Source organism: Lepidochelys kempii, chromosome 2 (genome assembly GCF_965140285.1).
Source record: "Lepidochelys kempii isolate rLepKem1 chromosome 2, rLepKem1.hap1, whole genome shotgun sequence".
Taxonomy (NCBI): domain Eukaryota; kingdom Metazoa; phylum Chordata; order Testudines; family Cheloniidae; genus Lepidochelys; species Lepidochelys kempii.
In genome coordinates this window covers 69,892,297-69,917,081 of record NC_136381.1, presented here as the reverse complement: position 1 = coordinate 69,917,081, position 24,785 = coordinate 69,892,297, and the positions used below count along the sequence as shown (strand labels likewise).

Below are 24,785 nucleotides of genomic sequence, written 5' to 3'. Positions count from 1 at the left end.
TGTGTTCCTCTTTATGAGAGAGCAGAGCTCCTTCCCCACCATTCAGGGTGGCATCTTTCAGCACTGTTTCAACCTCTGAGGTGTCATGTTTGATGTTGGGCCTGCTGACAGGCTTCAGTGCCAGACATGGTACTAGTGCTGATGTTGATGCCAGGCCTGGCTTTGGCACCACTTTCTCTGCTGAGGTCTTCAGCGTCACCTGCCTGTCAGTTAGATGTCGGCTTGACCATTAAAGGGATCTTCAAATTCAGCTTTTCTGAGTGTGATGGCACTTTCACACATTGCTCCGGAATATGAAGCTTCAGCCTTGCGTTCCTTGATTTGTGAGTTCTTTCAGAGAAGGAGAGGCAGACTGAGCACCTGCTTAGACTGCAAGACTCTCCCAAGTAGAACACACATCCGCTGGGCCAAACTTTCAGAGGAATTAGACCGTCACAGGATGGACCAGGCTTGAAGACTGTGGGGTTTGAGTCCACTTTGCCAAGTTACTGTCCAGTGGGAGTCAGGGAGTGTGCATTCACACGTGCAGGTGTGGGGAAAGGGGCTGCAAGCAGCTTTCTATTTGACGAGCACTGAAAACAGACTAGCATAAGAAAATAAAGAATGAAGATGGTTCTGAAGAATCTCAGAAGATCTAATGGAGTGTTCTGAGAAGTCTAGCAGGTTGAACACTGGCTAGGTTCCATCTTGTTGCCAGAGGTGGCAATAGGTAATTGAAGGAGGGTCGCAGACACCTCACCTTTTATGCCCTCATACGGTAACATGAGGAGCCACAGAGTGTATGTGCAACCCTGAGGGACATGGATATTCAGAAAAATCCAGTCTAACGTGCAGAGATTCATGCACACCCAGAGCGGGATCCACACCGACACATACTTGAAAAATGAATGCTACACACTGTTGGAAAGCTTGGGACTTTTGCTTTCCAGTTATTTATTTCTAATTCTATTTGTTCATAATGTGTTTGACCTGAACAGTCACCAACTCCTAAGACCAGCAGTGCTTTTTTGGCACTGATCCAGGACATGATAGTATATTGCAGAGCTTGGTCCACTGTAATTTTTTTATATTAAATATTAAAAAATTAAAATAAATGAAGAACGGTATTCATTTCACAGCACAGCAACACTTTGCACTCCATCTGAACTTCTGGCTTAGAAGTGTTATTACTGAATCCTATTTAAGGATCTATCCTGAGTCACACAAGTGACTGTCTAAGTCAAATAGTTTCATCTTGCTTTCTTCCACATCTTTCTGGATTAAAATTCTAGCTGTTTTAAGTGTTTACAAATCCTGTACACTTTATTTTACACTACAGTAAGCCTTAACAGAACTTGAAAGACAAAACAAGACTACAGGGAAATATGAAAACTGAGTTAATGGACGTAGGTAACTGAATGGCTCGAAAATTGCAAACTATAAAAGTTTCTCTTCCAAATATATTTCTTGGTTAAAGGTATTTGGCAGTATTTACAATTTATCAAACTGGTTTGAGAAGAAAAATAAAAGATTAACAACTCAAACAGGTTTTCTGTAATCCAGAAAGTAAATTGGAAATTTGACCATCTGCTACACAATATACAGAAGAGAACAAAAGCTTTACCTTCCATCTGTTTCCACATTCATTACAGACAACAAATGTTGTCATAGGTTCATCAGCACTGCGGGTTTGAACCTACAGCAAAGGGAATGGGGAGGAAAGAGAAAGGAAAGAAAAGTGTTATCACCATGATCCTGGTCAACTATGTCACTTCGGTTCAATGTAAAGTTACTCAATGATAAAATAAAATCCGTATATCCTAAATAAAATTACCACAAGAGCTATCCAAATATGTGATTTTAAAAGTTACTATATTTGAAATCCATTGTATAAGAGTGCTTCAACATTCCATTTTAAGTGTCTTTATACAGATTAAAAATGCAGATTCTCAACCCCACAACCTACTCCAGCCCACAAAATGGTTACACCCTCACAGGTGAAATGAAACTAGATAAATTAAAATCTAAGCACCAAGTCAATTGTGAACACATGAGAGTACAAACTAGGCAAACAGCTAACAAATTGGAATTACCAGATTTTTTACAAAATAATCATGACTATTTCATTTCGTGTATACAGAAAGAAGGTAGTAAAACTTTTTTGTGCCAAACACATCCATAGGGAACCCCTTTTGTTTGGCTGATTTAAGTACTAAAAGTATCCATTTCAATAATGAAGATCAATGTAGAACTGTGCAAATATTTTTGAGTTTTGTTTTTTGTGGAAGTAACAAATGCACATTCTGCATAGATTTACATAAATATACTTATGATGAGGTGGCGTAAAAGCATAAAGACTCAGACAGATTTTTACTGCATTTGTTTACATCAAAACATTTTAGATACTAGAAGCATAAACTTAGCTTATTAAGTTCAAAGCTATGCACTGCAGCATTACTGAAATCAATATGGACTTGATTTTGGAAGCTTTTTGCACACAACTCCTAATTAAATTAGTGGGAGTTGCATTGACAGGAGGCTTGTAAATAGACCCTAGTATAATTAAGTCATAATTAATGTTAATATTCATATTAATATTCAGAGGTTTTCTACATATTACATTTGCCATTGTCACCCAAATACACAGATAGTTCAAAGACACTGAAACACTAGTTATATCAGTTAATCTCCCACACATCACAATTTTATAAATAGCTAAAAAAAGAAAGTCTAGCAAAGAATTGCTGAAATGGGGAAAAAAAATACTTGTCAGTGTTAAGAAATTTCGAACGCATCCTTGGAAAGAGTTTAATTAGTGTTGGGCTAAACTGCTGATTTCTAGGAAGAGTATTTCTAGTTACATCAAGTTGAAGGATAGAGGAAAGAGTAGCAAAGTAATAAGATGAGTATTTTCTCCAAAGAAGCAGATACAAATCTATGAAATACCAACAGAAATAAGAATATTTGGAAACACAAATTCACTGTTCATAATTGGTTGTAAAAAGAGGCTTTTTTGCACCAATGTTTAACTGCTATTTATCTAAGAGGAGAATATTAATTTGCTTTAGGCTAACTGGAACCAAGAAACATTTGAAAGCCACTCAAATACTGCTATATTATAAATGACAATTTTCTTCAGCTATCAAGTTACAAGATGCTGAAACAAAAATTCTTTAAAAAAAAGAGAAAATTTCCTTAAAATTGAGATTCAACCTTGATCAAACAAAAGAGAACAACAAGAATGATTATGTACCTGTGTGTAAGTGCAATTCTTCTTTTTACATTTGCCACATGTAAACAGGTCAGTCTGGGTGCCTCCTGTCTTAGCCATCTGGTGCTCTCTGATAGCTTCTTTGGTCAGATTTTTGCGCATCTCTTTCAGCTCATCACTTGCCATCTCCTGTTATGGATAAAGAGACTGTCTACCATAACATTCTCAATTTGCTGTTGGGTCATCTCTTCTTACAGTTTTGATACACTACTGCTAGTATGACTACTGTATATATCAGCCTAGCAAAGTTCATTTTTAAAATGTATACAATCGTATTGAAATAGGGTTTTGTTTTTAAATCCAGGAATATCTATCCTATCAAGCAACAAAATCATTCTATAACTCTTGGCCCTTTTATCTTTGCTAAATTCAAACTGAATAAGCTTCAACTTTAGTTATCACAAATTCCACTAAGTTGGCCAAATATGCTACCTAAAGTTAAAACATTTCTTTACTCCTTTATACTGTTGTTGAAATGGCAGAAGTTACATAACCACCAAACTTACAAAAATGTTTGCATTCAAAATATGTCTGACCAGTGACTATCAGAAAGGCTAAGTGAAGACACTAGTTAGTGTAGGGGTAAAGAAGAAAAGGCAGTAGAGAAAGGTCCCCAGGAATGAAACCTTGTGCAATTTTCTGGTTGTGCAAAATTTAAATTCACTGTTTTTGTTTTTGCATAACCAAAAGTTTATTTCCACCATGAAACACTCACAGTGCAAACAGTTTGCACAGCTGTCCTCTCTTAACAAGAAATGAATATCTGCATAATTCTAATTTAACCTTATAACATAGTATTGTTTGATAATGAGAACTGAAACCTACTGCCTCTAGTTCATGATTCAAATTTAGCTTAGTATTGTAATGATCAAAAATTATCTGATGCTTGTTCATTGGCCTAGGAGATGAGAATTTACACTAAATTTATCAACATTTAAAACTGCATCCAAAACTCATGCATTCTTGTTATAGATAGAATGGGTATGGAGAATGAGCTTCCCCATCGAAGGATTTCTCCCAGAGTGGCCACTCCAAATCAAGATTGAGGCCATTTTCTCCAATGCCTGTGCTGTAACTCTCCTGTGGATAAACACAAACTTCAGTCTTCATTGCTGACTATCCAGCACGCCTCATGTTAAAAAAAATCTGGAATTCTGAAGTGCTTTATCCAAGCTTCTCCATCATTCAAGGTGTAGTTACTAAGCTGAGAATAACATGTAAAGATTTTAGTCTAAAACCAAAAACATTTAAGTCAATAGCCAAGTGACTGGCCTCCATGGTAACTTGTTACACAAAACAGTGTAGAATTACAGTTAGTAGCTTTCATATCTAACTTCTGTTAATTTTTTTAAAGCCTTTTCAGGGTTCCAGACACCAGATAGGGTTTTTAAACTGTAACAGCCTAAGTGAGGTGGCTCTCTCTATGAAAGCTCTCTTCAGATATTGCACAACAGGGCTTCAAAATCAGTTTTAATTATGTATGTTCCTATTCTATACAAACTGCCCTTTATATAATGCATTTTGTAAAATAATAAGTCCAAAATTTCACACTTGTTAGTTCAAGCTTTAAAAGATGAGGTGTTAAAATTTTTAAGCGTGTAATTTATAGCCAGTTTCTTTAAAAATATTCAACTTTCGATACCTGTTAATTGTTTTCACTTCAGTTTACTTGGTCAGTTGGGTGCTCCATACTTAATGTTTTGTATGTAGGAATTAGCATTCCCAATTTTTCCCACTGTCTCAGTATCTGCATGAGATTTAGCAGTTCAACTAACACAGCTCCAGATTAAATACCTATCTCCTCTATGTCAGTTCTCTTTTAAGTGGCTAAATATCTGTACTCAAAATCTTTTTAGTCTGAAATGAATTTAAAATCCAAATAATGATTGACCCTGAAGCACAACTTTTATATAAATACAACAATCACAACAAAATACAACCCCACAGAATCAAAATGCCATTTGATTCTCCTTATACAAATGTAGTGGTCTGCCACCCTCAGTTTACTTATCTATACGCGCAGACCATTTTTCTCTTGAAGAACAAAGCTCACCATTACTTATGACCTGTATGAATAGCTTAGCTTCTGTTCTAGTTCTAATCTTTTTTTCTTTGCCTGTTTGAGCACAATAAGAATTTAAAAATGCCGACACAATTACAAAGCACATCTAAGCTCTTATTAATTCTGTTTCTGTTTTTATCGTAACCTCTAAATTTATGTAATCAAGTTAATTGTTGCGATCTCTGTAGAAACTACACAAAGGCACTGATCCTAGGAAATTTCATTTCACGTTCCTCAGGCACAAGTCCCATATTCTCCTCTCCAATTATTTTCATATTGATTTCCTAAAACCACTTTGGAGCACCAACATTTTTCCTAAAGCCCTGTGCTATATAACTCAAATATTTTAAGACAGCATAAATAGTTGCATCAACTTCGATGGTCATTTCCCTGAACCTTACTCAAAAAGACACAAAATATGGCGGCTAAGTAGGATTGTTTAAGCTACTGCACTTAGCAATTATTAGACTGGACAGGAGTACACTTTGCTTTGTGTGAGTTTTCAGTCAAATTTCCAATGCAAGTTTCCCATTTTAAGCCTTTCAGTATCAAAAGTTAACTTGGGAAGTTAGCTAGAGAGGTTCTGTCCTTCATATTAACAATTCTGCAGTAAATTCCACTTTTACCAAGTTTTAACTTTCTTCTTGGGTGGTAACCCATCCCAATTCCTTTTTCTAATAAGATTTTTAGTGTTTTGTCAAATACAAATACTAATTTAGTCAGTTTTAAAACTTTTCCCTATATATTGTGCCAGTGACATTTTAGTGATCTGTACGTCCTGCGTTCCTCTTTCTTTGTAGAGAAACACACATCATCTAGTCAAGTTTCTTACAAAGGCATTTTTAAAAAACAATGTTTAAAAACAATCAGTGCTTAATCCTTGTTTTAAATATCCATTGTTATAGTTTAAATTTAGTTTGCTTTTCTTTAATAGTAGGATCTCACTTTATTATCTTAATTAGTCCATTTACCTAGCTTACTCTTTCCCTATTAATTTGTCTTTTTGTTAAAAAAAATTAATATACTTGGGAACTACAAAGTGTTTGCAGTGAGATAAACTAACCACAAATTTTAAAATTAACAGAAATTTTAAACAGTACTAAAAATAGCTCCAAAGGGTCTCACGGCCACAAAGAAAGGAGACTGACCTGTAAAAATCAGGATGATATATCTACCTTAGAAGTAGTCAAAATGCTGAAGCTAGCACTTGCCAAATACAAAGGCGGTACTGTTTAATGATGATGATGATGACGACACAACGCACCCAAAAGGGGCACAAGTTGGTAGCCTGGGGTCACTGGCAGAACCCCAGTCCACCTCCCCTAATTTGAAGGTTGTTGCTGGTACAGGCTGCATTTTTTTTTTTTTTTTAAATGCAGTACATTCTATTTCTCAGCTTTCTCCCTGAAGCACCCTCAGGGACATTCTACCTGCTTCTTGCCTTATTCAGGCATCACAACTTTTGGAACTACCCCACTATCTCTACGAATCTTCAAGCCATTATACTGCTGATAATTGTGGTTTGTCTTAAGTGCCTATACTTATGAGAGTGTGAAGATAAAGTATAAGAATGTTGATGGTTTGTATAGTTAAGTCAAATAGAGTAACAAAAGTTAGAAGATCTAATATTTACTTACCTCTGCTGTCATTTTGGCAAACCTGTCTGGAGGTATGTTCCCACATAATACATTTTTTCTTAGATTAGGGTTCTTTGTGTCCTTTAGATTTGCTATTCTACTTCGTACCCTATTTTTGTATTTCATGTCCGTGTTTTTCAATTCTTGATATATAGGTGCTTAGGACTTAAGGAACACATCTTCAACAAGTAATACGCAGAACACAATATAGTACTTCATTGCTTTGCAAACGTTTACCCAGGTTTACACAGGATTAGATTTTTATCAGTAAGTGTCAGTAAACGTCAATTTTACCATATACAGACAGACAGACGAAAAATATTTCCATCAATATTAACAGAAATTTAAGATCAGCACAGTGATAAAAAATGCTGCTTGAGACTTTATTAGTTTTATTTAAAGATATTTACTTCGTATATTTTAATATGTGATGTTGATCATTTGTATTTTAATTGCTATAAAACTCAAGTTTGAATCTTTATGTCTACAGTCATTAAATAATTGTCTGACCTTCCCCAATTTCCCACAACTGTGAAAATTTAAGTAGGTATTTTTTACAAGCAAACATAAGTAGACATACTTAGACGTAAAAATACCTACAAGCAAACATCTGTACTATCTACCAAAATTTTTAAGAAATAGAAATAAAATTCTGCTAAACCTACTCTTTACATAGTTGATCAGTACCTTTCTTAGCAATGGCTGCCAGTGCTTGTATTACATGATTTTCTCAATTTTTTCTGCTCAACACGTGGCAATTAAGTAATGGAACTGCAGATCTCTCAAGATCTCTCTTTGACTTGTGGAAGCCTCCCACAAGAGCACAACAGGCATCTTTAATTCATTCTGCTGAGGAACGGATTAGTTTCCAAAATAACGCAGTGTTGATATCTGAGCATCAATAATACCTAAATCAAATTTCCAATGAAAAATGAAGCTTCCAAAGTTTTCAACATAGCTACCCGATGTCTTTACAGAAGACACTCTCACATTTTATGCTAAATGTACGCTGGCTGGGTAGCATCAGGAAGCTCGCATTGTTACTACCTATATAGCAATGGTCCCCAACCTTTCTTGTGGGAATAGCATATTGCTATTCCCAGAAGACTGTGGCGGGCGCCAGACACCCCACCACCGAAATGCAGTAGCGGGAAGAAGTGTCGCTGCTGAAATGCCGCCGAGAAACAGCAACACTTCTCAGCAGCATTTCGGCGGCGGGGCATCCTGCGGGCACACAAAAATGCCCCAGCGGGCGCCATGTCGCCTGTGGGCACAGCACTGGGGACCCCTGCTATATAGTATTTGGTCTATTGCTAAGTAATAGATGATGTCTGTTGCCAGTTTGGCTCCTTTGAAAACACTAAATTTACTTTAAAATGAAGTTGGGGTGGGTGGGTGGAGGAAAGAGTCCTGATTTGTGTAAGCATTAACCACATTAGACTTAAAAACAAAACAACAAAAACTACGCACTTAAAGAAAAAGAAGATTAAGCATTTTGAGAGTCACAATTTTTTTTGGCATTAAGATTCATCCAAGATTATAGGAACACAATCACAACACCTAGCTCTTATATAGCACTTGTCATCAGTAGATTTCAAAGCTAAGGCATAGAGAGAAGTAGCTTGCCCAAGGTCATCCAGCAAGTCAGAGGTGGGAGGACTAGAACCCAGTTCTGCCAAGAACCTGTCCAGAGCTTTATCTGCTAGGCCACACTTTCTCTAGAGTTTCACCACCGGTCACTTCAGTAAGATATCTATGATAGCTGCTGCTAGCAGCAGCAACCTTGGAACTATAACTTAAGTAAAAAGACTTCTGTATGTAATTTAATGGTCATAAATTGTGAGAATCGCTTCTCACACTAAAAACTTTCACATGGCTGCACTGAACAAAAGGAGTACTTTCCTACTGAATAAAAATCAATGTTCATTATATAGACCAAACCATTTTTTTTTAAACAAACAGCAATATAAATCCATCAGCAAATACTAATTCTAGAGCACTTAGATATATCACAAAGGATATCTTCTTCAATCTGAGATCCCAGCTCTTCCTCATCAGCACCAATAGCAATGTAGTCATCTGAGCAAAAGAGAAGTTTGATTATTAAAATTAAGTGGACATCAGATTTCCTTAGCAGCTCAAGTACCCATTGGGAATCCTGGAAAGCGTAAGTTATGCCACAACCATAGTATGCATTTTCAGAAAAAATAGTGCACTATATACTTTTATGGTAGCAAAACCCTGTTAGCTCATTATTTTGCAGAGAACACAAAAGGTAAAGAAGACAAGATTGGTAGAAAATCAATGGCCCAAAACAGGGGTCGGCAACCGATGGCACACGAGCCGATTTTTAATGGCACGCTGCTGCCTGCCAGGTCCCAGGCACTGGCCCCACTCAGCCCACTGCCGGTCTGGGGTTCTGGCTGCCGGCCCCTTGCCAGCCGGGATCCCGGCCGCAGGCCCCGCTCAGCCTGCTGCCGACCTAGGTGAAAGGAACCCCAGGCTGGCAGTGGGCTGAGCAGGCCGCTGGCACAAGATCAGCATTTTAATTTAATTTTAAATGAAGTTTCTTAAACATTTTGAAAACCTTGTTTACTTTACATATGACAATAGTTTAGTTATATAATATATAGACTTATAGAGAGAGATCTTCTAAAAAACGTTAAAATGTATTACTGGCACGGAAAACCTTAAATTAAAGTGAATAAATGAAGACTTGGCACACCATTTCTGAAAGGTTGCCGACCCTTGGCCTAAAATCTTATTTAATCAGGAGCTAAAACTGTAGATGTAGGTACTGTACAAAGAGCTTTTGTGTTATCAGTTAAGTCTTAAAGATTCTACTCAGTTTGACAACTGCCAATCTCTGCTCTGACAGAAAAGACTGAATATCACTTCAACATCTGTGATAAAATTCACTCTCAGGATAGCGTGGGTACATTCAGTTAGTGTTAGATGACAGCAGAATCAGTAATTAAGTTGTAGAAAGGAGCTTAATGGACATTACAAATATAAGGAAAGCAGACAAACTGAAGTGTAATAAAACAGGAAAGTTAAAGTGGTAAATAAAATAGGTAAAATACTTAAACTCTAAAGACAGCATGAAAAAGTTTGACCTGAAATGCTCAATCTTAGACATCTCTGAGTAGAGATTTTGGAGAGAAAAAGTAAAAAAAAACATTTACTTTCTAATTTAACATTTCCTTCCGAATTTGACAGAGGACAGGCTAGACAGTGCAAGCACACTATCAACATTTTTCACCTTCCTTCCCCTCACCTTCATTTGCATTTTAAAAAGCTCAATGAACACCATCAACTAGAAATTAAGTCAACTTCATAAAATAAGTAAAAAAATAGTTTCAGGTACCACATCTACCAAATGCCCATGTCAATTTTTTTTTCAATCACATATTTCTACTAAAAAAAAAAAATGCTCCCCTTTTGCTGTGTAAAAGGCCAACAAAAACAGCAGAACATGACTGATTACTGATGGGAAAAAACAGTGAAAATGCCTACAATCAAAATGCTCTCAAAATGCACAACGTAAGAAAACTGAAGAGAAGAAATAACTCACTAATCTGTTAGTGTAGCAATAATTTTAGGTAAGTTTCCAAAGACAAGTGTGATTTAAATTGACATTGCATAAAATTTGCAAAGTTACCTAAGTGATTTAGGAGACTAAATTACATTTACCCAAGCATTTAAGTCAGTTAGGCATCTTAACTTTCATTAACTGCCAGCTGGACTTAGACAAGGAGTAATGTCTTTCATAAGTGTCTAACTGCTTCTGGCAGCTCTCTGCAAGTGAGTCTGTATAAAAAGTGGATGACTCAGTATTTAGAAAGTGAGCCCCACTATGGGAGAGATAGTGTTAACCTGAGGGCAGGACTTGGACCTACATATAACACTGCTTTTGGGCTCAAAGAAAAGGGGACCCAGGCTCCATTTTATGAAGGGAGAGAGAAAGTAGCAGGGAGGATCCACGCTGCCTGTATGTACATTGCTTTGAGCACCCTGATCTTTTTGTACATATTCTCAATATTATCCCATTTGCTATTTTCACTCACTTACACTTTGTAACAAACTTCATACAAAAACTGTGTCATGCTCAAAAGTCCCTAAAAAATTTTTTTTAAATTGCCCTTTTCACTACACAAGCCAGTTTGAACCAAAGAGAAGGTTAATAATGAACAGATTTGGTTCCCACTGATAAGGGACTATGTACATTTCTGGAATAAGTTTTGATTTAGTTTAAAACAGAGTTAAATATATATAATTTGGCCAAAGGATAGCTTTAGAAGGATGGGAGCATGAAACTGTACAGTAATTTGAAGGGTATAAACAAGAACAGTAATAGGAGAAGCTTTTTTGTACATGGAAATGTACAGATTAATGTGCACGAAATGTATAGGTTATCTCTGTATTTTGAAAATAAAAAATAAAAAGGAGCAATAGGATGAGGTTCAGGGTAAATGTAGGAACAGCAGGAAAACAAAAGCCTTGACAGAGAGATCTACTAGATTACAGAATAATCTCCCAAAGGAAATAGTGAAAATCTTATTTTTCAGTATAAAACACAAAGGTGTAAGAAAACTCCTGGCACTGAAAACAAGATGGAATAGATCATTTCATAGGTCTTGTCCACCTCCAAATATTATAACTCTCAAAAGACACAGAAGTTAACACCTGAAACTGGACGAGAATAGAATACGGCTGTCATAAATTGGATACTTAAAAGAATTTGACATATTTAAAATTATCATAACACCAGTGCCAGATGTACTGTAACAAAATTAAGCTGCAACTGAAATGGAAACGGAGCTTCTGGCTACCAGAATTTGAAAGGTCACAGGACCCCAAGGGACAATGTGGTACCCCCCAAAAAAACAAACACTGAAACGATACCTTTCTTGGAAACAGATTAAATTGATGATACCAAGGAGGTAATGGCTAGCATGTACCATGAAGAGGATTCTCTGCTATTGGAAAGTAGTTGTCAGATGGGCTGGAGCATGAAATGCACCTCATCATGTTTCCAGGTTGCCAGGATTACTGGGTTATGCTAATCTGGATGAACCTATACCTGACTAGCTGGCCTGGTTGTACAGAATTCAGACTGGTCTGACAACCAGTGCTAGGATACATGGGAAGAAGAAACAGAACAAAATCCAATACCGTAAATAAGTTCTACAAAGCTCACCTCCTGTTTTGAGAGCAGCAGCCAACATTTCTCTACATTTCACTCGTACAGAGTCTGAAGTACTTGGAGCCCGAGGAAAAGAAGGGATGAAGGAATCTGACGAAGCATTAGCCTCCTCTTTCCTGATGCTGGAGTTGCTACTGGAACTACTGAAGTAGGTGAAAACAGAAAAGTGGTATGAAATGTCTTTTTTCCAACATGTTTCACCAAAGATCAAAACAAACTTTTTGTTTGATCTTTACATCTCATTAACAATATTCCCATAACAGAACAAAGATAACATTTATGCAATTATTTAGAGCTACAGTTATTGTTAATCTTCAGTAAAAAGGATCTTTGAAATACTTGCTTCTATGTGACATGGGGTACAACAAGAATTTTACTAAAGAGGGGGGCCCAGATCCAGTGATCCTCTGGGCTCCCTTGTGCTGTAGTAGCCACTCCAGCCCCTCCAGGTCCCACTTACGCCTCCAGCCCCCAAACATATACAGTTTACAAGGAATGACATGTGGGGGCAGAAACACAGATCAGTCCCGCACAATATTTGCATTGTAAGGGCACTAGCCCCCACCACGATGTTTTCCCCCGCCCCAAAGTGGTGGCCCCTCAGCATGTCCAAGTCCAGCAAAGCATAAGGAGTGGCCATAGTCTATAGGGTATGGAGTCTCCCCCAGGGCCCCAAGCCCAGCTACAGCCCAACTTGGGGTGCCAAGGGAGACCTTTGGTGAGGTGGTATGTCAATGCAATGGTGCCCCTCCTGGCCAAGCAGAGTGTGGCTATCACTGGCTCACTCAGCTCAGCGGGACTGTCAGTCTATTCCTGGTACTCCAGAATCTGGAAAATCCTCTCTGATCTCAGGTCCGTCAAGTGATTGGTAGGGGAACCCTGGCCCACCCACTTAACTGGGTTCCAGCTCAGGGCCCTCAAGATAGACAAGCAAGATCAAAGTTCGCCAACTCTGTCAGTGCCCTGAGCTGCTTCCTACCTTTTCCTGGGCCTCTGCAGGCTCTTCAGTCTGTTGGTCCGTTCATCCCTTTTTGGGGTGTTGTCCTTGGGCAGCTCTTTAGCACTTTACTGACAGGAGTTCCTTTCTCCGGCCTGTTCACTCTCCGGGTAGCTGCCACTCCCCTCTACTTCTCAGCCCTTTTTTCCTCCCAGCTGCTGTGAGGATGCCGATCAGCAGCAGCCAGCAATGCCTGTATTACCCCTTTTGCTGCTGGGCCAAGGTGGGGTACATACACCCCACGACACCCTGCTCCACACTAACAGCAAAGAGTCTGCTGAATCTGTTAGCACATTCTGGTTTTGTGGGAGGTAGACTCCCAACAGGGTAATCTGATGGCTGATGCCATCAGTTCCACAAACTGACTGCTTCTGCACACAAGGGGAAGGATCTCGCTCCTCCCTGTCTATTGATGCAAAAGACAGTTTTGATGTTGTCCAACATTACGAGGGCATAGTGACTTTGAATGAATGGGAGAAAGGCTTCGCAAGCCCTTCAAACTGCTTACGGCTCTAGAAAATTAATGTGCATCCTGGATTCTTGTTATATCCAGGTGCCTTGTACTGTATGGTTGTCCACATGGGCTCCTCAACCCAACAGGGATGCGTTGGTAACAATCACCCTGTCCGGTACATAGGCAAGGAAGGGAATGCTCACACATACCTGGCAGGGATTCTTCCACCATAACAGGGACAATATCACTTTGGTGGGAACAGTCACTATGATGCTTAAGGACTGTAAATATGGAGAGTTTACGATTTGAAGCCATGCTTATAGGCAACAAAGGTGGAGCCTTGCAAATGACATGACATAAGTACATGAGGCCACATGGCCTCCGAGAGAGACAGAGGTCTTGACAGGCACTTGGGGGTTGCTTATGACCTGTTCTATGATATTGTTCATAGCTTGAAACCTGTCCCTCTGCAGGGAAGCCCTTGCCATGACTGAATTTAACAATGCCTCCAGTGAAGTCTAAAGTCTGCATAAGGGTGAGGATGGATTTTTCAGCATTTATACTGATTCCCAAAGAGGAGAGAAGTTGCAACATTGTCAAAGTTGACACATGGTCCTCTTAGTGTAACCTGGTGACAAGGAGCCAAACGCTGACATAGGGGAAGACTGTGAAACCACAACATTGCACAATTATATGACCTGATACTACAGAGCACACCTTGGTAAAAACACTGGAGATGGTAAGAGCAATACCAAAAGTGAACATTCTTTATTGAAAATAGTCAGAGCCCAGGAATCTGAGAAAGCGTCTGTGAGCGGGGTGGATGCCCAAGTGAAAGCAGGTGTCCATGTTGAGAGCTGTAAACCACATACCCTTTTTCAGGGATGGAATTATAGTTACCAACATGGCCATGTGAAACTTGAGTTTGCGAATAAAAAAGTTCAGATGGCAGAAGTCGAGAATGGGTCTCCAACAGCCCTTTTTAGGTACTAGGAAGTATGTCAAGTAAAAACTTCTCCCTTGGTACTGAAGAGGAACCTGTTCTGTTGCTCCCCACTGTAAGAGGGATTTCACTTCTTCTTTGAAAATGTTCTCATGAGAGTGGCCCCTAAGAGGGTGCTGGGGAAGCAAGTAAGGATGCAAACTCTGTTGAATAGCTAGAATGGATGACATTCTGAACCCATTTGTCCATTGTTTTTGCACTCCAGGTGTTGAAAAACGGTGCTAGATGACCCTCAAAGGGTGCATGGGGTTCGGGAGGCATTAGACTTAAGATATGTCGACACTGCAATGAAAAACCCACAGCTGGCCTGTGCCAGCTGACCCAGGCTCACAGGGCTCAGGATGCAGGGCTGTTTCAGTGCAGTGTAGACTTCTAGGCTTGAAGTCTACACTGCAATGAAACAACCCCGCAGCCCAAGCTGACTGACATGGGCCAGCTGCGAGCATCCAGTTGCTACGTAGACATACCCTTAGTGGTTTGTAGCTCTCAAGTTCCTGTCATCAGGTGATGAAGTGGAGGTTGGTGCCAAGCTGGTCAAAGGTTCTCCGACCAGAAAGGTGTGTTGTGGAAGAGGGAACAACAGTTCATTGCACAGCTCAGAATGTACCGATGGGAAGAAAGCCACATCTGGTTTCAACAGCAGTACCAACTATGCTATTCGAAGTCAAAGCCCAAAGATGGAATGGGGGAGACACTTCTCCCAAAGGCCAGTTCCCCTAGCCGAGTTATATATTCTCTCAAGGAAGGACTTGATGGAGACTGAGACTGGAAAGCAAAGATATCCGCAGGAGGAGCACAGATCTCAACTCTTTCCCAAGCAAGAGGGGTCTTGTCCACCCAAACCAAAAGAGTCGCAGTAAAGAATCTGCGCCACAGCAGTTGAAGGCAAAGACAGTACAGAAGGTAACCAGTGCTCTCAGTGACCAGTTTTTGTCGGTCAGGTGCACCACAGGATTGTGTTTGGGACTACCAGAGGCCCCAGTGCCAGCAGATCACAATCTGGTGCTGATGGAGCCCTCGACTTGTCACATGCCCCTGAGACTTAAGATGTTTTAAGTTCTCTTGAGTTGAAGCTTATAGACTTGCCTGGTTTAGGCAGGGCTATATCAGATGTCTTCAAAGTGGATTTAGAGGACGACAACCTCATGCTTATGAGAATGCTCCTTGCTCTCCTGACAAGGCCCACTGACGTATCTGTAGGGCAGGAAACTTCTTCACTCTTGAATCGGGCCTTGTGGCAGGAGGCGCACTGCTTGCTGAGTAAGGCTGATCTATGGAGCAGAGGTTCCCTGGGCCCAGGTCCAATTGCGGTTTCATAGCTCTTCCATTAGGTGCTTCCTAAGTTCCCACCCTTCCCAGGTATGGTGGGGGAACAAAGGGCAGGTATTGCGCTGTCATAAATATAAAGGGAAGGGTAAACACCTTTAAAATCCCTCCTGGCCAGAGGAAGAATCCTTTCACCTGTAAAGGGTTAAGAAGCTAGGATAACCTCGCTGGAACCTGACCAAAATGACCAATGAGGAGACAAGATACTTTCAAAAGCTGGGGGGGAGAGAGAAACAAAGCATCTCTGTCTGTCTGTGTGATGCTTTTGCCAGGGACAGAACAGGAATGGAGTCTTAGAACTTAGTAAGTAATCTAGCTAGATATGCGTTAGATTTTGATTTCTTTAAATGGCTGAGGAAATAAGCTGTGCTGAATGGGATGGATATTCCTGTCTTTGTGTCTTTTTGTAACTTAAGGTTTTGCCTAGAGGGATCCTCTATGTTTTGAATCTAATTACCCTGTAAGGTATTTACCATCCTGATTTTACAGAGGTGATTCTTTTTTACCTTTTCTTCTATTAAAATTCTTCTTGTAAGAAACTGAATGCTTCTTTTCATTGTTCTTAAGATCCAAGGGTTTGGGTCTCTGGTCACCTATGCAAATTGGTGAGTATTTTTATCAAAGCTTCTCCAGGAAGGGGGGTGCAAGGTTTTGGTGAGGATTTTGGGGGGAAAGACGTTTCCAAACGGCTCTTTCCCAATAATAAACCCGGTTAGACTTTTGGTGGTGGCAGCGGAAGTCCAAGGGCAAAAGGTAAAATAGTTTGTACCTTGGGGAAGTTTTAACCTAAGCTGGTAAAAGTAAGCTTAGGAGGTTTTCATGCAGGTCCCCACAACTGTACCCTAGAGTTCAGAGTGGGGAAGGAACTTTGACATGCACCTTGCTACAATGTGGGCTTTCCCCGAGATAGTATAAACAGCATAGGTGGTTATCACTGACCAAGAAGGAATGCAGGCAAGAACCACAAACTTTGAAGCCCGGAGTCCAGGGCATAGTCCAATACCCAAACAGGGTGTGCACTTTCACAATAAAGAGACTGCACTACAGTACTTGTATGACATGAATTGAAAAATACTATTTCTTTTTATCATTTTTACAGTGCAAATATTTGTAATAAAAAAAATATAAAGTGAGCACTGTTCACTTTGTATTCTGTGTTGGAACAGAAATCAATATATTTGAAAATGTAGAAAACATCCAAAAATATTTAAATAAATGGTATTCTATTATTGTTGAAACAGTGCGATTAACAGCACGATTAATTGTGCAATTAATTTTTTTAATAGCTTATCAGCCCTAGTTTCTACCTAAAATGTAAGATACTGATTAAAAAAGGCTGGTTATTGTTAAGACTCCTAGTATTGTAGAGTAAGAATGTTAAATAGATGACATCAGCAGGCAGGATGGATATTTTGACTACCTGACCCATATTGTGGCTAATCACCTGCCATTTTTTCATATTATTAACAGCAGAATTGACTTACCTTCATCCCCACCACAAAAGACCTGGATGACTATTCTGATCTACACTGATTGTCCAACCTTGATGACAGTGCAGGCATCACCACTTTTTAGACATTGATTACGTGTTTGATATAAGAACATGGCAGACCTCCTTAGTCCCAGAGATACTTGTACAAAAATTAAATATTTAGGAAAGCATCTATGAAGAAACTGATTCTTCACATTAATAATTCATCTGTTGTGCTAGTTCATTTTATATTACACACACACACAGACAGGTTCAAATACCTTTCTTCTCTTGCTTCAGGACTATTTTGTGATGAAGATGCAGGTTCCTTTTTCTTGTCTTCAGAGTCTTTATCAGTTGACGGTCCATCTGGAAATGTACAAACCATGAAATAAACATTACCTCTTATAGGACAGAAATAGCAGCCAAGTATAAGTTAAATGCAATGTAGTTTATTTCCATAAGATGGAATTTGAGTGTGCTCAATACCTGTGAAAATCAAGCCACTTATTGAGGCATCTAAGTTTGAAAACTCTGTCCTGATGATTAGAATGAAACTACCACATATTCAGTGCTTTTTTTTTTAAAAGCACCATACAGTTCTATAGTTAAGTCCACACAGACAAGACCAAACAAAAAACTAGGGGATCAAAGGTTTAAGAGACTATCAAATAAAAAAATGAATTAACTTAGTTAAAACTCATCACCGTGAATGAAGACAAAACAGAAATGAAAACATAAAATTATCCAAATACAATAGATGCTGCATTAAAATAGAAGAAGTGGTATTTTAAAAGTCCTGAAGATTAAAATAAAAGAAAACCCACAATATATATTTATCAAGAAAACTAAAACCATAAAAAGTTGAAAACTAGTCATTATTCAAGCACACTGTTAAAACACAACATTTGCATTTCTCATATAGAAGGAAAACTGACCCTTCCCCTTTTTTATGTATGAAGAGATAAGTAATCACCATAGCAACTAAAGAACACTTATCTGATGTATAAACAGGAAATATTCTATATATTCAGACAACCTCACCCATTCTTACATTCTCTACCATCAACTGCATGAATATTTTCACCAGGAATTTTAGAGTTGTATTAGCACTTTGTCATCTTTTTCCACCAACTGGCCTACAATTTCACTGGATGAATCTCATGTTATATTGATATGGAATAAACTGCCTAGGGAAGTTGTGGAAGCTCCTTCACTGCCAGTTTTCAAGAAGAGGTTGGACAGCCATCTGTCATGGATGGTTTAGACACAACAAATCCTGCTCGTTGGCCAGAGACTAGACTAGACGACCCTTACGGTTCCTTCTAATGCTTTGGTTCTATAATATCACAGGGCATGGCTACACTTGCAGATGTAGGGCACTTTGAGTTAAACCAGCCCTCGGAGAGCGCAGTAGGAAAAGCGCTGCAGTGTGTTCACACTGTCAGCTGCAAATGCAGTGGCGTAGCCACATTTGTGGCACTTGCAGCGGCATTGGGAGTGGTGCATTATGGGCAGCTATCCCACAGAGCACCTCTTCCCATTCTGGCGCTGTGGCTTGTGGGAAGGGGGTGGGAGGGTGCAGGGCATTCTGGGTCCTGTCCCAACGCCCCATGATGCATCGGTTCGCATCCCAGCAATTCCTCTGCTTCTGTGCATATTTGGCACCATCTTTCAACGTTTTTTGTGCTGCGCGCTCTGCCTTCCCTTTCAGTCTGCAGGAATGGAGCCCGAACTGCTGAGGAATATGCTGACGAGTCTCACCAGAACATCATGTTTGGAAGTTGAGTTACTCCTTAAGATCCAAACTGACAGTGAGGACTCCGACGATATCGACTCAAGTAAGGCATACGACACAAGATTGCTTGTCGCGTTCATGGACATACTCATCACCGTGGAACACTGCTTTTGGACTCTGGAAACAAGCACTGAGTGGTGGGATAGCATCGTCATGCAAGTCTGGGATGACAAGCAGTGGCTCCAGAATTTTCGGATGAGAAAAGCCACTTTCATGGGACTGTGTGATGAGCTCATCCCCACCCTGCAGCGCAAAAAAACGAGATTGAGAGCTGCCCTGACAGTGGAGAAGTGGGTGGCTACTGAAATCTGGAAGTTGGCAACTCCAGACAGCTACCGATCAGTCGCTAACCAGTTTGGAGTAGGGATGTTGACCGCTGGAATTGTGTTGATGCAAGTTTGCAGGGCCATTAATCGCATTCTGCTCAGAAAAACTGTGACTCTGGGTAACGTGCATGACATTGTGGCTGGCTTTCCACAAAAGGGTTTCCCTAACTGCAGAGGGGCGATAGATGGGATGCATATTCCAATTCTGGCAGCAGCCCACCTAGCCTCCGAGTACATTAATCTGAAGGGGTATTTCTCTATGGTTCTCTAAGCGCTTGTGGATCACCGGGGGTGTTTCACGGACATTAACGCAGGCTGGCCCGGAAAGGTGCATGATGCACGCATCTTTTGGAACACTGGCCTGTACAGGAAGCTGCAAGCCGGGACTTTTTTCCCAGAAGTCAAAATGTCCATTGTGATCCTTGGAGACCCTGCTTACCCTTTAACGCCTTGGCTCATGAAACCCTACATAGGGAGCCTTGACAGCAGCAAGGAACAGTTCAACAGCAGGCTGAGCCGGTGCAGAATGACCGTGGAGTGTGCTTTTGGCCGTTTAAAGGACCGCTGGCGTTCTCTGTATGGGAAGCTGGACCTGGCAGATTGCAGCATCCCCACAGTTATATCCGCTTGCTGTATCCTCCATAACACTTGTGAAGGGAAGGGTGAACGATTCACTCAGGCATGGACCTCGTCGGTTCAACACCTGGAGGTTGAATTTGAACAGCTAGAGAGCAGGGCTATTAGAGGGGCCCAGCACAGGGCTGCAAGGATTAGGGATGCCTTGAGGGAGCAATTTGAGGCTGAAAGCCACCAATAAGGTTTGGTGCCTTGCACAGGAGTGAAGTGCAGTGGTTCCAATGTTAGTAGGAATCCGTGTTTGCTACGCTTACTTGCAGTGCCTGTTGCTTTCCTAGGCTAAGGTAGCTTTTACTTTATGCAATAATAAAGAATGTTTTCAAAGCCAAAAAATCCATTTATTGAAAAGAAACACAACTGCTTTGCAAACAGAGAGGGCAAGGGGGTGGGGTGAAGAACAGTACAATTACAGATTTGTGTATGTCCTGTTATTATACTCAGCCTTCCTGTCTGGAGTGCTGTGCAATGAGTGCTGCACTTCAGGATGGCTATACTGCATGGTGATGGGGGTTGAGTGCAGTGGGTAAGGGTCGTAGTTTTCAGGGCTGGGTGGTGAAGCTACAGGTGTTGGAGACAGCTGGTGGCGATAAGAACCCGGCTGTTGGGGAAAGTGGGTTGGAAGTGACATGGGGGCACAGGGGAAAGAGTCTTGGGACACGGGCTGCAGGGGTGGGGCAGGCATGGTAGTGCTCTGCCTGCATGGCTATGAGCACCTGGATCGAGTCCACCTGGAGCTCCAGGATGCTTATCAGCCGATCCGTGCTTTGCTGCCGGAGCTCCGTGCTTTTGTGCCAGCAATCCGCATTCTGCTGGTGGATCCTCCTTTCACTCTCCCTCCACTCCTGCGCTTTTAGATTCTCATTGACTGCTGCATTACTTCATGCAGCATGTCTTCTTTCCTTCTATGTAGCCTCTTCCTGAGTCTTTGCAGCCTCTCGGCCGGTGATAACACGGACGGCTGAGATCTCAAGGTTGCATCCGTAAAGGCAAAATGCAACACTTAACAGAGGCAGCATTGTTCACACCAGACAGACCAATGATTCCCCCATACTTAAGGACGAACACAGTGTACACAATAGCAGAATTTGCCCGTCCCAAAGCGAGCACACACAACCCACGGGAGCCCCAAAATGGTGAGTAAGCACAGGGTCCAGGGGGAATGATTCTTTCATGGCTGTACTGTCCTCTGGGTTTCTGTGCCTTGGGGAGAGCCAACAGTTGCAGGGGGCCCCTATACTGAACGCTGTCCCCACATTTTCCACAGGAGTTTGTCCTGGAAGATATCTCGCTGCTGAGGGCGATCTGGGAAGCAAGGGAGGGTCTTCTACTACAATATGGCTTCTGCCCCAGGCCCATATGCAATGCCCTGTGTGCAGCAATGGTCCCCCAGCCCCTCATAGCACAGCGGCGCAGACATGTTAGCCTGACTGGGACAAGGACCACAGTGGTTCTCCCAAGAAACCGGAGCAAGCGCATTGCCCAAGTTCTGGCTGAGACCTTTGAAGAGATCACTGAGGCCAATTACCATGATGTGAGACAGCACATCAACGCCCTATTCCGCATCTAGGCATGCATGCAGCCCTAACCCTCCTCGCCCCAAGAGCCTGAACTGAACAATTTCCTTCCCAAAATAAAAGCCACTTACCAGGCACCACCTCTGGTGTTTGTCCTTCCCCAAGCACCAGCCGCTGCGACTGGCTACCTTCCTCCTGGCTTGATAACAGCTCCTGGCTACAGGCTTCTAGGGATTCCGGGGTAGCTTCCTCCGCCTCAGCACCCTTGCTCCCGCTTTGCTCCTCCAGCCTTGTTGAACTGGGCTCTGAAGTGTCCACAGTGGTACTGAGTGCAGGTGGGGTCGCCTCCAAGTATCGCGTCCAGCTCTTTGTGGAAACGGCAGGTCACAGGGGCAGCACCGGAGTGGCTGTTTGCCTCGCGGGCTTTGCGGTAGGCATTCCGCAGCTCCTTCACTTTAACCCTGCATGGCAGTGCGTCCCGGTCATGGCCCCTTTCCATCATGTCCCTTGATATCTGCCCGAAGACATCGTAATTCCTAGGCTGGAGCGCAGCTGGGACTGGACAGCTTCCTCCCCGCAAACACTGATGAGGTCCAGCACCTCGCCATTGCTCCATACTGGGGATCGGCAGGTGTGTGGAGGCATGGTGACCTGGAAAGATGCACTGAGAGCACTCCACGCCTGGCTGAGCAAACAGGAAGGGGATTTTCAAAATTCCCAGAGAATTTAAAGGGCAGGTCTGATGGTTGGTCACCTGATGGCAGGGCAGTAGAGTTCAAACTGATGACCAGAGTGGCTAGAACAGGCATTGTGGGACACTTCTGGAGGCCAATCAGAGAGCATTAACAGACCAGGGTGTCCACACTGGCGCTGCAACGCTCCAGTGGGGGCGCATCAAACGTTATTCCACTCGCCGAGGTGGAGTACCAGGAGCACTCTACCGCGGAGTCAGAGCGCTCTACGTGCCTTGCCAGTGTGGACAGGTCATGAGTTAGAGCACACTGGGCTTCTTTAATGCGCTCTAACTCACAAGGATAGCCATGCCCACAGGTTAGTGATTCACACATAATTCTCTGATACATCAGCAGCAGACTGGGAAACTTTCTTAACTGTCACTTTACATAAGGAAGGTGGGTGGAGGTGAGAGTGGTGGCTGACAATTTAAAAAATGCCCTCCATATTTTAATATTCCCGCAAGCACTAATGAAATAATCTTGAAACAGACAATATACAAGTAATTTCATTTGTCAGCAATTTACATCCAAGGAGAAAAGATATTGTAGTGGCACTTTGAGAAATAAGAAGCTATGAGAGAAGAACATCATAGAAAAGCAGGAATAGAGCAAGAAATTCCAGATGATGAAGTATGAGAGTCAGGAAAGTCTGTCTGGTATGGTTTATAAGATTTCCTTATAAAAAGACAAAACCAGGAGAGATGTTTTGACACAAGAGTAGAAGGACTGGTTTTCATCGTACATATTACCTCCCTTTTTCTGTGGTGCAGATATCAGTAGCTACATTGGGTATGTCTACACAGCAAAGAAAACATCTGCCATGTGGAAAGGTCCCAGAGCTCAGGCTCCAGTCTGAGGCCAGAAGTCTACACAGCAATATAACAACCCTGCCGCCCCAGTCCCGTGAGCCTGAATTGGCTGGCATGGGCCAGCTGCAGGTTTTTCTTTGCTGTGTAGACATACCCATTGTCTGCAGGAATATAAACTATGCTTCCTCACTGGAAATCCAGGCTGTATTATTGAATGATTCTTTTTGTAATTACACATTTTAATTTACACAGGGTAGTTTGCAGATGTAATATGCGGTGTGAAAAAGGACTCAAGAATGCTGGGGAGAAAAAACAAATTAACTATTTGTCATGTATGCAGCGTTGTTGTAGCCATGCTGGTCCAAGGATATTAGAGAGACAAGGTGAGTGAGGTAATACCTTTTATAGGACCAACTTCTGTTGGAGAGAGAGAGAAAAAAAACTTTCAAGATTACACAGAGCTCTTCTTCAGGACTGGGAAATTAAGGCCAGGTCTACACTACAGGACAAGGTGAAAAATCCACACACCGGAGCAACACATTTATACTGACCAAACCCTCACTGCAGACAGTGCTATGTCAACAGGAGAGCTTCTCCCATTGACACAGCTACCGCCTCTCAGGGAGGTTAAGTACGCCGACGGGAGAAGCTCTCCCATCGGTGTAGGAGCATCTTCTCTTAAGCACGACAGCAGCACAGCTGCACTGATGCAGCATTTTAAGCGTAGACCTGCCCTGTCACTGCTAAATACAAGGTTTGAACAGATTGTTTAGTATAAGTAGTTAACACATATTTCAAGGGACCATTCAAGCTGAAGTGGCTCATTAACAACTCTCCAGTAAGAGGGAGGAAAGGGAGGGAGGGAAGAGCTGCAGGGGCGGTTAGTAGGTTATAGATTGTTGTAATAAGCCATAAATCCAGTGTCTTTATTAACACCATGATTTTTAGTGTCTAGCAAAATTATGAATTTAAGCTCCAAGGCTCGTCTTTTGAAAGTGTTGTGCAGGTTTCCTTTGAAGATGAGGACAGAGGTTTGAGAGTGATCACTCTATGAAAAGCGTTTACTCACAACTGATAGGGTGTTTTTGTCTTTTATCATTTTCCCGTGTAAATTCATTCAAGAGTATAGTGGTTGTTTGGTTTCACTCACATAGTTGCTATTGTTGTGATAGGCATGTATAGGAGGTCGGGGGTTGTTTTAAGGCCAGAAGAGGGGATTAGGGAAAGATTTCTTTCAGGATGGGATCTCCATTGAGTATGAGCTGTAGTTTGATGATACCTCATATGGGCTCCAGTTTCGGTGGTAGGTGACAACTGCAGGTGTGCAGTCAGAGGGGGTTTTATTTCTGATTTTGAAGCAGGTTCTCTTGGGGTATTTGGGAAGCCCACTCCATGATGCAATCTACTTCTCTTGTGGAGTGTCTTTGTTTGGTGAAGATGGTTGTGTGTGTATTAAGGTATATATACACCTACAACTTTCTCCCCTTCTGGCCTTCAAACAACCCTCCAACCTCTCCAAGCTCCCTGCAGATCAGGACAACTCAAAGCAGCATCAAACCCTG

At 41.5% G+C, this 24,785-nt stretch overlaps 1 protein-coding gene across 2 annotated transcripts in view; it reads right to left on the bottom strand.

The window, feature by feature from the left end:
* The window catches only part of TCEA1 (transcription elongation factor A1), a 60,703-nt gene that overhangs the window by 6,255 nt on the left and 29,663 nt on the right, over positions 1-24,785 (bottom strand). For both annotated transcript variants that reach the window (XM_073331154.2, XM_073331156.2), the window contains exons 4-9: positions 17,688-17,775; positions 12,150-12,298; positions 8,972-9,028; positions 6,950-7,104; positions 3,233-3,379; positions 1,604-1,675 (exon numbers count right to left, since the gene is read on the bottom strand). In XM_073331154.2, the coding sequence (XP_073187255.1) occupies positions 1,604-1,675; positions 3,233-3,379; positions 6,950-7,104; positions 8,972-9,028; positions 12,150-12,298; positions 17,688-17,775 (668 nt within the window). The remainder of the gene's footprint in view (positions 1-1,603; positions 1,676-3,232; positions 3,380-6,949; positions 7,105-8,971; positions 9,029-12,149; positions 12,299-17,687; positions 17,776-24,785) is intronic.